General features: G+C 43.7%; 1 protein-coding gene across 1 annotated transcript in view; it reads right to left on the reverse strand.

The window, feature by feature from the left end:
* The window catches only part of Map3k5 (mitogen-activated protein kinase kinase kinase 5), a 243,822-nt gene that overhangs the window by 34,312 nt on the left and 194,831 nt on the right, over positions 1 to 14,679 (reverse strand). The window contains exons 19-23 of the mRNA XM_023712197.1: positions 13,478 to 13,635; positions 9,655 to 9,832; positions 8,895 to 8,915; positions 2,204 to 2,384; positions 1,943 to 2,111 (exon numbers count right to left, since the gene is read on the reverse strand). Coding sequence (XP_023567965.1) covers positions 1,943 to 2,111; positions 2,204 to 2,384; positions 8,895 to 8,915; positions 9,655 to 9,832; positions 13,478 to 13,635 — 707 coding nt within the window. The remainder of the gene's footprint in view (positions 1 to 1,942; positions 2,112 to 2,203; positions 2,385 to 8,894; positions 8,916 to 9,654; positions 9,833 to 13,477; positions 13,636 to 14,679) is intronic.

The raw sequence follows: 14,679 nt of genomic DNA on the forward strand, positions 1-14,679 counted from the left end.
AGCTGGGATACCACAGTACGAACCAAGAAGGAGACTGCTTTGTTTCATTTCTGTCTCAGTGGAAGAGCAGAGCAGGAAAGTCTTGGCCTGGGAGGCTCTGAGCAACTTCGCCCAACCCCTCCAGCTGTATCATTTAGCAGCTATTTTCCCAGAACAGAGGGAAGGAAGAAGCTATGTGCGGTCCACAGTGATCAGGAAGGACAGGTGGTGGCCACACAGACGGGGGCACAGAAGCAGGTGGGTGAATCCTAGTCACCCACGAAACTAAAGGATGGTAAGTATATGGAGAACAGAGGGTCTATCAAAGGCTTGTATGCACAAGAGACCTGGGCTTCTACTCCCAGGGGCTTGGAACTGAGGGAAACACTGGTTCTACTGCATTTGGCTTGAGGAAGGGATTTTTTCTCATTTCTGTGTGCAGAATCCAGGGAACATGTCTACCAAGGTGAAATGGACCAGAATGTGTACTACTTCATGCGTCAACATAAACTCCCAGTTATGTATCTGGAAATAGGACCTTTAAAGGGATAACTGGGTCAAGTGAAGCCATGGGTGAAGCCCTAATCCAGCTGAACCCGTATCTTACGTCCTTGTAAGGAGAAGGGACATTGGGGTTCTGCACATGGACAGAAAATAATGCCACTGGAAGACACAGAGAGAAGGCAGCCTCCTACAACCAACAAGAGAGCCACAGGAGAAACCAAGCCTGCCAAAAGCTGGACCTTGGACTTCCAGCCTCCAGGCCTATGGGAAAATAAATTTCTGTGGTGTAAGGTACCTGGTCAGTGGCATTTTGTTCCGGAAGCCACAGCACACTAAGACACCAGAGGGGGCTGGGGAGATGGCTCAGTGGAATAAGCACTTCCCTGGCAAGCGCAACAGCCTGAGTTCAATCCCCGGTTCCACCAAAAACAAAACAAAACAAATTACTATTCTGGGGCTGGAGAGATGGCTCAGTGGTCTAAAGCACCTACTTAGAACAAGCTTAGCAAAGCATCGGGGACCGCGGTTCAATCCCCCAGCACCACATGCCAGCCAGCCCCGCCCCCTGGTGGGCTGAGCTGGCCACACACACACACCACTCTCTCTCTCTCTCTCTCTCTCTCTCTCTCTCTCTCTCTCTCTCTCAAATAAATAAAAAAAAAAAAATTTAAAATTTAAGACACCAGAGGGCAAGCTGTTCAAGCACAATACAGACGACCTCCAACCGCATTACACACCTCAGTTGTTGCTCATCAACTTCCACTTGAATGTTGTAAATAGTAATGGCTCAAAGTTTGTTTGCTGAATGAATAAAATAAAGAATGAAAGGCAAAGAGGCCTACAGGGACTAGGAGGTGGCACCTCATCCACATGAGTGATTTGCCCCTGACTTAAAAATAGCGGACGTTCAAGACATACATTCTACATTAGGGACTTGACGTTTCATTTCACCTGGGGTGGGTTTGTTTCCTCACTGTGAACACTAAAGCTTCATTAGGTTTTCCTATCATCTGAAACAGCTCCAGACGGTTAGTACACAGTTAAAAGTACATCAATGGTGGACGAGCACGGTGGAGTATACCCACAGTAACAGCTGTGAGGGAGGCTGAGGCAGGAGTATCATAATTTCAGGCCAGTCTGGGTAACTTAGTGAGGCCCTGTCTCAAAATAAAATAAAATGGTCAGTCGGGTGCAGTGTGGTGGTACACGCCTGTAATCACAGCACTCAGGAGGCTGAGGCAGGAGGATTGCCGCTGCAGGTCTGAGTCTCCCTGAGCTACATAGTGAATTCAAAGCCAGCCTGAGCTACTTATAATGAGACCTTGTCTTAAAAAAATAAAATGGGCTAGGATGTAGCTCAGTGCTTCCTGGGTTCAAGTCCCATTACTGAAAAAATGTAATAAAAATAAAATAAATGCAATATGCAAACTTTGGGCAATGAAGGCGTGAGGAGGTTTACCTGAGCTAAAGACTCCATCAAGTTCCGCACCACCTTGTCTTGGTCTTCTGTCAGGATCCTGTGCAAGGTGGCTCGCCTCTCACTGTCCTTCCGCAGCATGAAGAATCCGGAATCTTTCTCTTCAGGGGAAGGGGGGGCGCTGTGATCTTCAAAGTTTTCATCTGGAATGCTGTAATGATGGACGCAGCATCAGTCAGTTTACTGTTGAAGCCGACGTGATTCCCAGTGTACTCCTGTCACCTGCGTAAGTCGGGTCCTTACCCTAGAAATAGCGTCCGTATTCCTTTCACATCTTTTTCTCCACAGGATTTCGCTCTAGTTTTGAAAGAGAAGGGATCCACCTTCAATTCCGTGTCAGGGGAAACAGAGCCGTACTCGCTGCTGCTGCTGGTGTCTTCCACCAGGACGGGCACCGGCAAGGAGATGCTGCGCAGGTACTCGGCTGGGATAGGCAGAAGGAAAGTCGTGAGTGCTCTGGAAACGTGTACATACTGTACTGAAATGCCTGTTCAGGGAGAACAGCATCATGGGTCAACATCTCACGGCAGCCACGCCTGTAATCCCCGCAACTCAGGAGGCTGGGTAGGAGGATTACAGGTTCAAGGGGGCAGCCTGGGCAATTTAGCATGACTGTCTCAGAATAGAAAAGGAATTGCTGAGGATGTAGTTGAGTGTGGTACCTGATGGCACCCCATTACACAGCACTATGAAGTCACACTATGCAAGGGGCTGGCCTGTGAGGAGGATGGGGTGCCTTGGAACGGGGATGGTGGGGGATACTGAGTGCACACTGTAGGCTCTGACCTGGTCTGGAGCTGGTCTGGTCTGGACCTGACTGACACATGTCTCAGCTCTGTCTAAAGACCCCTGTGAAAGGGCATCCTCTGCTAACAGAACTTGGAAAATCGATAGACTAGAGACATCTCAGGTCTTTCCAGGTTCTCAACACTACGAATCTACAGCAAACCTAGGCCCTTCTTTTCTTTGGATGGAGACTAAAGTAGTGTGACAGAAGTCACTTAAATGTCATCAAAAGTTTAAAGAACTTTTACCAGAAACATCTTTAATATGCTACAAGTGTATTTTACTAAACAAGGCAGATCTAAAATTATTATTTTAAGAGAAAAAGTCTGCTGTTGCCTGGAAACCCCTTCTTCCTGAATTCCTCTTGTGCTGGGCTGAGTCAATAATTTTCCAAGTGTCAAAGATGGGGGTGGTCAGTCAGCAGGTGGTGGGGTCCTCATTTTCCTTTTGTTCTTATCTTCCTGGAACTATTTATAAATTTTGTAACTTAAGATTCTGTATATATGTTGCATCATGTGCTATAAATACAACCTTAAAAAAAATACACAAACTATGCCATAATTTAATGGTAGTTATGTCTGGAGGACAGGATTTGGGATAAGTGTGATTTTCTTTCTTTTTTTTTTTCCCAAATTTTCTACTGCAATCAAATATTTCTAGGATCAGAAAAATGTTATTAAATCTATTTTCCATGAGAAAATATTCAGTAGGGAAGAACACACTTTACTACTTTACCTAATAATACATTTTGCAATGACCCAGAAGATGGAAGAAATCCCACTGCACAGTAGAAAATGGCATTACTCTGAAGATGCTGCTGCCCAGATATCGGGAGACTCTTCTACCCTGATCAGACTCACAGGGGGTCTAACAATGCTAGGAACATCCCAAGTCACACCATCTTGCAGGTGGAACACAACCCAACCTGGTTATATCAGAGATGCTTGTTTTACTGCTCCATCCCATATATGGGTCAGGTGAAGAGGACAGGTATCAGGGCAGTCCTCAGCTCTAGTTTCATTGTGGGAGATAGACTAAGTATAGCTTCCAAGAATAGTTGATCTCAGGAGGAAATGATCATACTGATTAGTAACTGAAAGGGTATCCAAGGACGAACTAGTTGACCAGGCTGTTGCTGTTTAAAAGGTTCTGTAGCTGATCATTAGGAGGCAAGAATCAAGAGTAAACCAAGGTGTTTCTCAATTTCCCAATTTAATATTGCAGTGTCTCAACTTTAAAGAGAAGTCCAAATGGCTTCGTTAAGGACATACAGCAGGAAGTGCCTAATAGCCTTTTACAGATTCACTGGACTACAGAACCCCTTTCTTCTAGAGAGCAGTTCTGGGGACTATCATTTTATGGGCCATATTTTAGGCTGTGCTCCTAAGCAAATGAATGGACTCCTGTTAATAACAGTAAGGTTGAGTGAGAAGAGAAAGGCTGGTTGTAGGAGGGAATGCTTCTAAGGTGACATTTCTGGGGCGGTCAAGGCTACCCTCTGCTCACTTCTGGAACAACAGCAGCTGAATTTGGGGGAGCAGTTTTGTCTACTTGGAAATAAGATGCTCATTGCTATAAGATGTCAAAGTCTTAAAGGTAAATATTGTCAGAGGGGTAAAAGCTGACAGAAAGCTGCCTGTCTCTTGGCTTGATAGAATAGCTGATCTCCTTCCTAATGGAAGGTAAAAGCGCTCCAGTGGGGCTGATTCTTGGGGACAGTCACTGATTGGTGATACTCTTGACTGTGCATGGGACAATCAGAAAGGGAGGCATGCATCATTTTATCTCCAAAACAAAACACATGCTTCCTGAGGGAAAACAGAAGCACTCTTCCTTGAAGGACCTGACTCCATGGGGTGAGAGGTCCTACAACACGTTTCTACAAGTGCATGTGTAAGTGTGTCCAAAGAAGACTGAGGTCTTGAATTATCCTGTTGTTTTTTTTTTTTTTTGCCTTTCTGGTCATATTATGTGGTCTGATTACTCAGTAATGAGAGGGCTTGTGTCACATCCATGATTTTTAAGGTTGCTATGGATACTGGCTGCCTAAAAGGAGATCTAAGATGGTAAAACTGTCCACGTTAAGGATGGAACCCAGTACCTGTTTTATGGCTTGTCTGGGAAACAAAGGGACCGAAGACGTTCTGCAGGCTCTATGCATACAGCCCTGATTCCTCCTCTGCTGGCTTCTAAGCTAGTGAATTTGCTTCCAGATGGATTCCTAGTCTCTGCATTCACTCATCCAGCATGCAGTTACTAGTCACAGACTATTTTGGAGAAGGGCAACCAACAGGATTTTCTGGTAGATTAGAGGAAGGATGAGAAATGAGAAATCAAAGTGACCTCTGGGTTTCTGGCCTTAGAAGATGAGTGGATGCATATAGTACTTATATATTATAATGAGAAAATAATATGGGCTGGAGGGGAAATTGGTTTTAGTGGGGAAACGTTGTAACTTGACAGGCTAGTTGGAGAAATGAAGAAAGGTGAGTCTGGGGCTCAGAAGATTGGGCTAGAGATACAATCTCAGTCTATGGTCACTCTATATGGTATTTAAAGCACAGGATGACTCAATTTAGGGAAATATGCAAAGAGAACAGAGAACCCAGCCCTTCAAAATCCCAGTATTTAATGGCAAATGAAGGAAAAGGAGGCAGCAAAGGAGAGGGACATGGAGTAGCCATGAGAATGGTGGAGAACAGAAGAAGGAAGCATCAGGGAAGACCACCCAGGAGACTCCTGAAGCATCAGGACCACCACTTGCCCTCGAAGCCAGAGAGATTAAGGACACTGAGAAAACTGTGTCAGATTTGCCTCTGTGTATCTCATCAGTGACCTGGGCCAGAGCACGACCAGTGATTGAGTGGGAGGGGAGACCTGGAGCTATTGGGAAGGAAGGAGGGAGACCTGGAGACAGTGTACTTCAAAACATGAAGCTGTGACAGCCAGCAAAACACCAGCACCAGCTCCTTGAAGAAAGAACCATCTTTCTCCCCTAGACAGGAGTGCCTGGTACTCTGGGCCCACAAACTGGCCACTCAGACTATTCCTGGCCACTTACAGAAGGTACTCTTAGAACTCACAGCCCTTCCCCTCTCCCCTAAAACAGAATGTGTGATAGCCACATACGACTAGTGGCTAACATACTCATGTACTAGATAGTAAAGAGATGGGATATTTTTATTACTGCAGAATCATAAACCCACTGCTAGTCTATATTCCAAGGTCAAAATCTTTTCCAGGCTCTCTGCCTCTAACCTTAGCATTTCATTAGGAGCTTTTTGAGATCTAAGCTGGCCTATCCTCCTGCCCAGGTACTTTAAGCACAAGGAGCGCTGAACCACTGGGTCCCTTAACGCACAGAAATGGCTCACACATCCTGGCACTAACTCATACTAGGAATGGCCTCACCTGTTAAACATGTGCTAGGAGTGGCCTCTTCCTATCCACCTGTTAAACATGCTCAACCTTATTTATGAGGTCCTGCTCCTTGGGAAAATCTTCCTGGAGACCACACACTGACTTCAAACACTCTTTTCCCCAATACCCTCTGTACAGTCTAAATTATACCCTCTGTACAGTCTAAATTACACTATAAGGCAGATGACTGTAAGTACAACATAAGTACAATGTAAGCGCAACAGCTCTTTAAACGAGGAACTCTGGCATTATCATTCATTGGACATTCAGGGCACAGAACATTTCCTAAACACACACTGACTGCACAATCAATATTTAAGTGAATGCCTTAAACCTTCAAATCTGATTGTAGTGATAGGAGAGTGCTGTGGTATGAATGTCCCACCAAAACTCACACTGAAATTTAAATTCTATCATGAGATTAAGACCATGGTGAAACCTTTAAGTGCTGACTGGATCATGAGGGCTCTTCCCATATGAATGGATTCCTTCCTTTATGGATTCATTGATCATTGGGCATGGCTCTGTTATAGATGCAGCTCTCTGTCTTTCTTACTCATCACCTGAATGCCTTGTCTTGCCATCGAATGCCCTTTATTACTTGAGACTCAGCAGAGCAATGCCAGGGAAAAGGTCCTTCCCAGATGCCAAGGAGATACAGGTGCCTTGCTCGTGGACTTCTAAAACTGCAAGCTAAAACTCAGGCTGTGACTTATAATGAAAATAGACTAAGGCATCAGATCTCTCCCCAGAGAGGACAGCCCCACTGTCAGCTGTGTTCCTAAAGTAACATGAGCACAGGTGCTGCAGGTGGGCTCTGGGGGAGAGTCTGTGTTCTGGCCTGAAACGGGGTAAGGCCTGCAGAAACTGCTAGGAAAGGAAGAGCCCTGTCAGTATATTCATCAAGCTGGCCAGGAAATCCGGGTCATAGACACAGTTTAAGTTAACAGGAGGCCGGAAGTTCTCAGCAACACCCCAAACAATCAAATGGGATTTTCTCTCCCAGCTAGCACCGGGGTCATTCCTTCTGGAGGAAGAGAGGGAAGTGTCTATGGTCATTATGGAATGATGTCCCTCCCACTGAGAACCTGAACCATGTTTGAGTTGGGGCTGCCCATTCTTTCAGGTCTAAACCCCTATCTTAGGGAAGGGAGGCAGACCAAGGAGGAAAGGTCCCTGGGATGGAAAAGGCTCACAAAGTTAAGGCTGCTCAGAGGAGTTCTGACTGAGGAGAATCAAGCGAGCTCTTGGGAATGAGCAGTGTACGGCTCACAGATCTCACCAAGCCACTGAGCACAGTGGCCAGAGCAAGAGGAGGATGGAGTAAGATTGGTGAAAACCGTCTTAGGAAGGGCTTTCTGGGTCAAGCATTTTGCATAAGTGGTCTTGTTTAATCTTCACAAAAACCCATAAGCAGGTGGTCTCATTGAACCCACTGCATAGACGAAGTGACAGAGAATAAGTCATGTCTAAGGTCAACTAATCCACAAGGAAACCCAGGTCTGTCTCTAACTCTCACTGTCTGATTCCCTAAAATCCTAAGATTCTATAGCACCTTAAGTGGGATTAGACAGTAAAGCCAGTGCAGGCTGAATTTCTGCTGAATTATCCTGCGTAAGGCAGAGGAGTGGGGCAAGTGTGGACCATGCCTGAGCAGCCGTGCATGCATGGCCTCATACCGTCACTCAGCCTCAGGCCTGTGCCTCCTGAGAAGCTGGGGCAGAGCTGCTCCTTGCCAGTCCTGTGCCACTGGCTTCACAGAAGTTCAACACACATTACAGAAATATGTTTCCTGTGGACGAGAACCCCGCTGGGTAGAAGGGACAAGGCCACCATGGAGCGAGTTCTGGGCACTGCCCCAAGGCTATGCCAGGATATTATTCACTTTATTCTCTAAACCCAATCTGCATTGATACCAGCACGAGAGACAGCTGAAACTAGTAAACGACCGCACACCATACATCCAGAAAATGGCCTAGGAGGAGCAAAATCGACTTCTGAGCACGAGAAACCAAAGCAGGCTCTTCAGGACCTCCCTGCCCTAGAGAAAGATGGAAGAGGTGGGGGTGGGGTGGGTGGGTGAGGTCTCTCCTCAGAGTTGCTGAAGAAAAACTGAAGAGACTGTGCTCAGGAACTAATGGGCCTCCCCTGTGGGCCAAGCAACTTTAGATCATCTGAGGAACCTACAGAAATGTGCAGCCGGGCCCACAAAAGTCACACGTCATGGAACTTAGCTCCTCCACGCCCATCAAGCACTCACTCAACTAAGGAAAACTCTACAGGAGGTTCATGTTTTTACTCTTTGAAACACTTTAATTAATCTTCCAGGATCAAATCTATCTTCCTGGTTATGATCTCAAAACCACCTGGAGAAGTGACACCATAACTCCTGGCCTCCTAAACATAGAATGTGTTACCCCAGGGATGACAGACGAAGAGAGCTGGCACTGAAGTTTTCCTCAGGGAAGCCTGAGGTGGGCAGTTGGCTCCTGGATAAGAAAGCAGGGACTTCACTCAGATAAAAAGTTTCTAAAACACCTTCAGCTTGCATTAGAGGCTTGCAATGTAAGCCTTCCTCAAGGAAGACAAAGGTAAGGGGTTTCTGCAGCAATGAGCCCAGCCGGGCCCAAGTAACCAAGGGGCAATGCTGAGGCTATTTGTGAGCGGTCTAGAGTTTACGACATGGTACACGAACTCTCATTTCAGCAGGAAAGGTAAACACACTCACCATTTGATCCAGCTGATAGGGCTGTAGGAAGAAAAACAAACAGCAACATAAGCACACGTTGGCCTTGTTGTTAGCCTGAACAATCAACAAAATGAATGCTTGAAATGGGATCAAGGTCCTTTCCAAACAGCCTATCTGCCCATCCTCATCCAGTACAAACACCGAAATGCCAAGAACAAGTGGATCTTTTACTTCATTTTCGTTCTGAAATGAACTATGGAAATTATTACAAAAACACAATTTACTTATATTTTTAGGCCGCTATTTTATTGATAGACGACAGTCTTTTTCTTTTTCTTTTTGTTGTTGTTTTGGGTACTATCTGAAAAATGTCCAGATATTTTCTACCACCTAAAATTAAAAAGACACACTACCTAGATGGTTTGGAGGTTATGTAACTCTCCAACAGCCCTGTGGCTTGTTAGTTGGAATGTGGAATTTCAGCTCTAAAAGACCATATTTCACCTCTTTTATACTTTTAACCGCAGAATCTACAGTGGTAGACTGCTATAAACACTGGCGTATTAACTCTCTACTACACAAAGGAAGACTATTACGTATGCGGACTCAGTGCTTGTGTAACTGATAGTACTATGGCTTCCCACTACTTGACCCGAATGCCCGAGGGCACTATGCTTAAGTTTAAGCCAGTTTCCAGAGATTTCTGTAAACAAATTCATTTACTTGTGGCAATGTTTTCCATCTCGACACTTAGGATTTAGTGACTCTGACCCAGGGCCTCTTCAGTGCAACTACATACCTGAAAGCTTAGGTTGTGTCTTTTTCTTTTTGCTGGAGACTTTTAAGAATTCATCCATAAGTAAATCATTAGCACAGGCTCTCTTGTCAGGGTCTGGTTCAAAGCATTTCAATATGAATGCCTTGGCTTCTCCAGACATGGACTCTGGTATCTCAGGGTGGACTTTAAACATCCCCACCTAAGGCATAAACAGAGAAGAACAGAGTGTTTTCTTCTTCTTTGTTTCTTTGTTTGTTTGTTTTCTGTGGTACTGGGCATTGAACTCTGAGCTCTCACATTGAGCTATACCTCTCAACCATTTTATTTTCTATTTAGAGACAGTCTTCACTAAGTTAGTAAGTTGCCCAGACTGGCCTCAAACTTTCAATCCTGCTTCAGCCTCCCAGAGTGCTAGGCTTATAGGCAAAAACCAAACCAAACCAAACCAAACCAAACCAAACCAAACCAAACCAAACCTGGCTAAAACGCACAAGGTGCCTTGTGGGTGAACATCCCACCACCTCACCTCCTGATCCCATTACTTGTCCCCTAGTGCAGCCAGATCCTTTACTATCATCTATGATAAGGTCATGTCTTTTCCCAGGTATGACAAGAATGTGTTTTCTGTAGGTCACAGAAAGCTTACACACTGCTGTTGTAATTTTATCAATGATGCAGGAGAATTGTTAGCGTGAGACAGCAGAGAAGCATTTGAAGTAATAATGCATTCCTTTAAAATTTCAGGACACAGTGCTATACTGGTACTAAAAAAAAAAGGGTTTTTATTTATTTATTTATTTTTTTAATTGCAAGCACTCAGCTGTACTCAATGGCTACATGACAGGCACTGTGCTGTGTTTTCCATTTCTGAGTCTCATAGAATCCTCCCAACACCCAATGGATTAAATATTATCCCTCTGACACCACTATGAAAATAAAGCTCAAAGGGATGTGACTACATGGTTATGAAAAGGTAGACCTGGGATTTGAACTTTGATTTGTTTGGATTCAAGTGTCCATTCTTTCCCCTGTTACATAATTTGTGAATATTTTCCATACCTCAAATCATCTACATTAAGAGATACTTAAAATACTTTAAAGTTAAGTGAAAGGTATTTTACATCACAATGAAAATTTACTTTCTTTTTTTCCTCATACTGGGATTGAATCTAGGGCATTTGCACTAAGATGCATCCCAGCTCACTTCTAAAATTTTAAAAATGTTGAGACTGGGCTTCACTACATTGCTCAGTTGCCCAAGTTGGGCTTAAATTTATCACCTTCCTCTCAGCCATCCAGAGTGCTGGCATTATAAATACAAGGCAACATGGCTAGATCTTAAAAAAAATTTTTTTAAAGTTTTAATGATGTTTTCATGTATTTAGCATAGAGCAAATGTAAAGAAAGTTTTTCTGTTAATATATAGCTTATATAAACTTATTTTTATGTAATCAATAACATACAACTGACAATAATTATGTACCTTTTACTATGTGTTAGGCACTAGCTCTAAGTGCAAAGTATATATTATTAATATACTCCCAAAAAAACTCCTAAAAAATAGGTACTGCTGTGTCCTCATATTATTTTATTTTTTTATTATCTTCCTTATTTATAACACCTTATGTCCCTTCACTTGTCTTGCTATTAATAAACTTTTTCTCCATATGGTGAAAAATAGAACAACTGACATTTCTTGAATCACATAATTCATAAATCTCACTATAGAATGCCATAAACCTAGGGCTTTTAAAATCAGAGAAGAGAAAATTTAATAAGTTTCAAATAGTAGGTCCTCAATAATTGAGGGGATTTACAGAACCATGACATCAGTCATAACTGTGTTTGTGTGTGTGTGCATTTGTACAAGGTTGATTTCCATACTTTTGAGTTCCACCTCTGTAGGTTTATCACTTAACTGCAGATAAAAATTTCATCTGTACTGAACATGTACAGACTACTTTTTGCCACTTATTGATCCATAGCAGTTTAAGATTAAAATAAACCATAAACCACACAAATATGAAGATATATAGACTAATTTCCAACAGGAGTAAAAGCATAAATATAACATTGCATTAAATGTTCTTAGTGCACAAAGTCATTTATTACAACAACAAAGTTAACTGACATGATCACTCTAGTTAATTTTTTTAATGTATTTAGTACAGGGTCTACAGCGTCTCACTACACAGATCAGACTCTTAGTGATCCTCCTGTTTTCCGCCTCCTAAGCACTGGGATTAAAGGCATGTATCACCACGCTCAGTCTCCCATTTTACAGAGTAAGAAATTTAACTATTGGGCTGGTGAGATAGCTCAGCAGTCTAAAGCATCCACTTAGGCAAGCTTAGGCAAGCACGCAGGGACCACAGTTTAATCCCATGCACCACATGCAATGCCAGCTCTGCCCCCAGGGTGGGCTGAGTCGGCCACAAAAAAAAAAAAAAAAAAAAAGAAAGAAAACAGAACAACTGTAGCTTAAACACTATAGTTCACATAAAGTTTCACACATCTGGATCATGTCAGCACTGACTTGGGCACTGTCCAGCTGTGCTAGTGGCCACGTGATCTCACCTCTCTAAGACAGCGTCACTTCTCAGGCACAGCTTGGCCTGGGCTAACAGTGACAGCAGCATCGCCACACTAACAGGTAACGAAAGCAGCACTTCATGGTGCTGAGAGAGACAGAGAGAGAGAGAGAGAGAGAGAGAGAGAGAGAGAGAGAGAGAGACTCTTCTTGTCAAGAAGGCAGCTGTCTTTTCACTCACTCTTTCAGCTTGGGTGACACACCTCATTTTTGTATCAGGGGTGTGTCATTAGAGTGTCTTCCAGCTTGAAGTAAGCTGTACAAAAGTAGGATGTATGTTCTGTGCCTGTAATCCCAGCATCCTGGAAGGCTGAGGAGGGAGGATCACAAATTTAAGCCCAGCCTGGACAACACAGTAGCTCAGTGAGACCATGTCTCAAAATAAAAACTAAAAGTGCAAAGGTCCTGGGTTCAATCTTCAGTGGTGTATGTGTGTGTGTATATGTGTGTAACACACAGCCCCTAACAAGAAGCCATACACAAAAGGAATAAGGGCCCACAAAATGGCCAGTAGCTAGGAGAACATGATGGCACACAGGAATTGTGTGTGGTACAGAAGACCAGGCACGTGAGCTTCGCTTCCTGGGAGATGAGTGTCTGCTTGAAACTTCCTGCTGGCTTGACACAAAATGGGAGGGCTACAGGACTGGCCAGGTCACTGACAGGCCCAGTCCCCAGAAAGAGTGGTCCTGGGCTCCCTCGGATTCATTCGCACTGCAGCACCTCTTGATTTGGGAAATGGGGGCTGATTCCTACTCCCCAGAGTCACATCAGGACACACTAACAGGCAGAGTACATGTAGGAGAGTAAGACTCGGTTAAAGTAGCAGTTACACCTTTTTACAAATGGGCCTTCAAACAATTAGAAAAAGTATATTAATTTGGTTGAATTATAAGTGGATCAAAAATGTTCTTACACCTCCCTACGTGGCAAGCACTCAGACATCGCCCAAAGCCCTTGCCACAAGTCACTTCCCACACAGTGGTGTGTCCTGCACAGCATGCAGTCAAAGGAAAGGCAGTCAAAGGAAGGTAAGCGGATCTGCACTGTGCACACAGCTGAGGCAGACAGCGAGACATCCACTGTACGTGACAGAAGCACTGATTCTGGGGACAGCAAATCTTGAACTTGAGGGTGTTCTCAGCCTGGGCTTACTTAGGAATCTTTTTTAAAAACAAAACAAGACATACACAGACTTTCCAATAGCTATGAAAAACATTATCCATTTGTGTTCGAGATAATATAAAACGTAACCTTGAACATGGCTGCCTGTGGCTCTCCTAGTTCATAAAACGGTGGCTTTCCCGTGGCCATTTCAATGATCGTGCAGCCCAGAGACCAAATGTCTGCCGCTTTGCCGTAGCCTCGTGGTCCTTTGTCGATGATTTCTGGTGCCATGTACTGGAGGGTGCCTAGAAATACGTCAAACACATCACAGCTTCTTAAAGAGAAAACACGTGGTGGTCTAATTAATGGTAGTTTCACTTGTTTTACAAGAAGTAAACCAATTTTAAAAAGATGACTTAGCTCCTAACAGCTCACCTGTGAGGTCTAGCTCTTCGCTGTTAATAAAGGTAGAAATAACTTATATAATGGACTTAATCAGAGACACAAAAATATAAGCAGGGTATGAGTCGGCATGTTCTCAGCGCCTAGACAATGGAGGATAACGAAGCATCACTCCATTGGAATCTCTTTGTGGCTTCTAACCAAACTCTCTTTTGGGACAACAGAGAATATATCAACATATATTGTCTGCATTCAGTTCAAATACATGAAGACTGCCAGGGCTTCATACTTCTAATGTTTTCCAGAAAAATAATTTAGATTATTCATCCTTTTCCTTAGACTTATATTTCTCAATTCCTAAACTGAGCGCTTAGCTCTATGCTGGCGACCACTGCACTAAGTGAAAGAAGGCAAGCACAGACAGATGAATCCCACACGCTCCCGCTCGCTCGTGGAATCTGAAAGGGCCGACCTCAGGGAGGGCAGGAGTGCCACACTGCCTGCCAGCGATTCAGGAAAGGAGGGAGGAGAGTGGGATGGGGAAAGGCCGGTCAGCGGGTACTAGATTACAGTTATACTGAATAAGTTCTGGTACTCTACATAGGTGACTAGATGTAACAATGGGCTGTATGTTTTAAAAACAACTAGAATAGGTAGGGTCTTTTTTAATATTTTCAGCACAAAGAGATGATAACTGTTTCAGAAGGCTGATATGTTTAACATGCCTTGAACATTATACAGTGTATTAAAACATCACATGGTACCCCACTGAATATGCAAGTTTTATGTCAACTTAAAAAAACTTTCAAGTTATTCTCATGTCTTAATCATGATGGCATGGCTCTTCTCCTTCTTCTTCTTCTTCTTCTTCTTCTTCTTCTTCTTCTTCTTCTTCTTCTTCTTCTTCTTCTTCTTCTTCTTCTTCTTCTTTCTCTTCCTCTTCCTCT

This window comes from Octodon degus, unplaced genomic scaffold, assembly GCF_000260255.1.
Source record: "Octodon degus isolate 3935 unplaced genomic scaffold, OctDeg1.0 scaffold00024, whole genome shotgun sequence".
NCBI classification, from domain to species: domain Eukaryota; kingdom Metazoa; phylum Chordata; class Mammalia; order Rodentia; family Octodontidae; genus Octodon; species Octodon degus.